This window comes from Pinus tabuliformis, chromosome 9 (assembly GCF_031772625.1).
Source record: "Pinus tabuliformis cultivar Carrire ecotype Pingquan chromosome 9, CPIR1, whole genome shotgun sequence".
Classification (NCBI taxonomy): domain Eukaryota; kingdom Viridiplantae; phylum Streptophyta; class Pinopsida; order Pinales; family Pinaceae; genus Pinus; species Pinus tabuliformis.
Genome location: NC_142307.1, coordinates 983,846,070 through 983,847,043, shown reverse-complemented (window position 1 = coordinate 983,847,043; position 974 = coordinate 983,846,070). Strand labels below are relative to the sequence as shown.

The window sequence follows — 974 nt, the reverse complement described above, 5'->3', positions numbered from 1 at the left end:
GATCTCCCGGCATTTGGTGGACAAAACCCTCCCACCACTGCAAACTCTTCGTCGGGTTGTTTCGAAACCCTTGCGGTGAAGGTCAAATCAGCGGCTCATCTACCTCAGGAGGGCTCGGTCACACCAGATCCGTTGTCGGACCATCCATCAGCTCCACGAATTGGGAAACAGAAGACAAAGTGTGTGAAGGCTACCTCAAAGGACATCACAATACATTTTGGCGAGAGTACTGCTATTGGGGAGGCTGCTTACATGGCTAGTACTGTGCTGGTTGGACATGTTCGAGGCCGAGCATACTCAGCAGACAGGCTCACGTTATGGGTCTGAGAGATTTGGGGAAGTATGCTTAAAGAACTGCCTGAGGTGTAGGTATTGCCCAGGGGTTGGTTTGCTCTACATTTTGCAAAAGCAAATTACACAGATCTGATCCTCGCTAGATATTGGCATATTGAGATGGCCCCTGTACTCCTCAAGAGATGGAGTCCCCTTTTTGACCCAGAGAGGGAGCAGATTGGGGCGGGACCTCTATGGGTTCGCTTGCCAGGGCTTCCACTGCAGTATTGGTGCGAGGAGGTTTTCGTTAGAATTGGAAATGCCCTCGGCACTTACCTGGACCACGATAGAACTTTCGTGCAATCGAAGAATCGAACCCTAGCTCGCATCCTGGTCCATCTGGACACTCGCGAAGGACTGGAAGAGAAAATCACTCTTCAATGGGGGAAATACACTCGGGTGCAGATCCTGGACTACGAAGGAGTCCCCTTCTGATGTAGAAGATGTCACAGAGTAGGGCACATCTTTAAGGAATGCCCACTTATCAAAAAACCAGAGGATCCTCCGAGGGCACCTACTACATCCATAGGGATTGATGCACCTGCTTTGAATCGCTCTCCTAGTTCGGTTCCACAGCCACCGGTCAGCAACATCACCTTGAGGATGGCGGAAGGAGAGCATAGAATGCCATCGCCCCCTCT

The 974-nt window shown here is 51.1% G+C and overlaps 1 protein-coding gene across 1 annotated transcript; it reads left to right on the top strand.

The window, feature by feature from the left end:
- The first annotated feature begins 453 nt into the window (after positions 1–453).
- Positions 454–768, top strand: LOC149152029 (uncharacterized). Its single transcript, XM_089443345.1, has one exon. It carries the CDS (start codon positions 454–456, stop codon positions 766–768), a length of 315 nt encoding a protein of 104 aa, XP_089299471.1.
- The last annotated feature ends 206 nt before the right edge of the window (positions 769–974 follow it).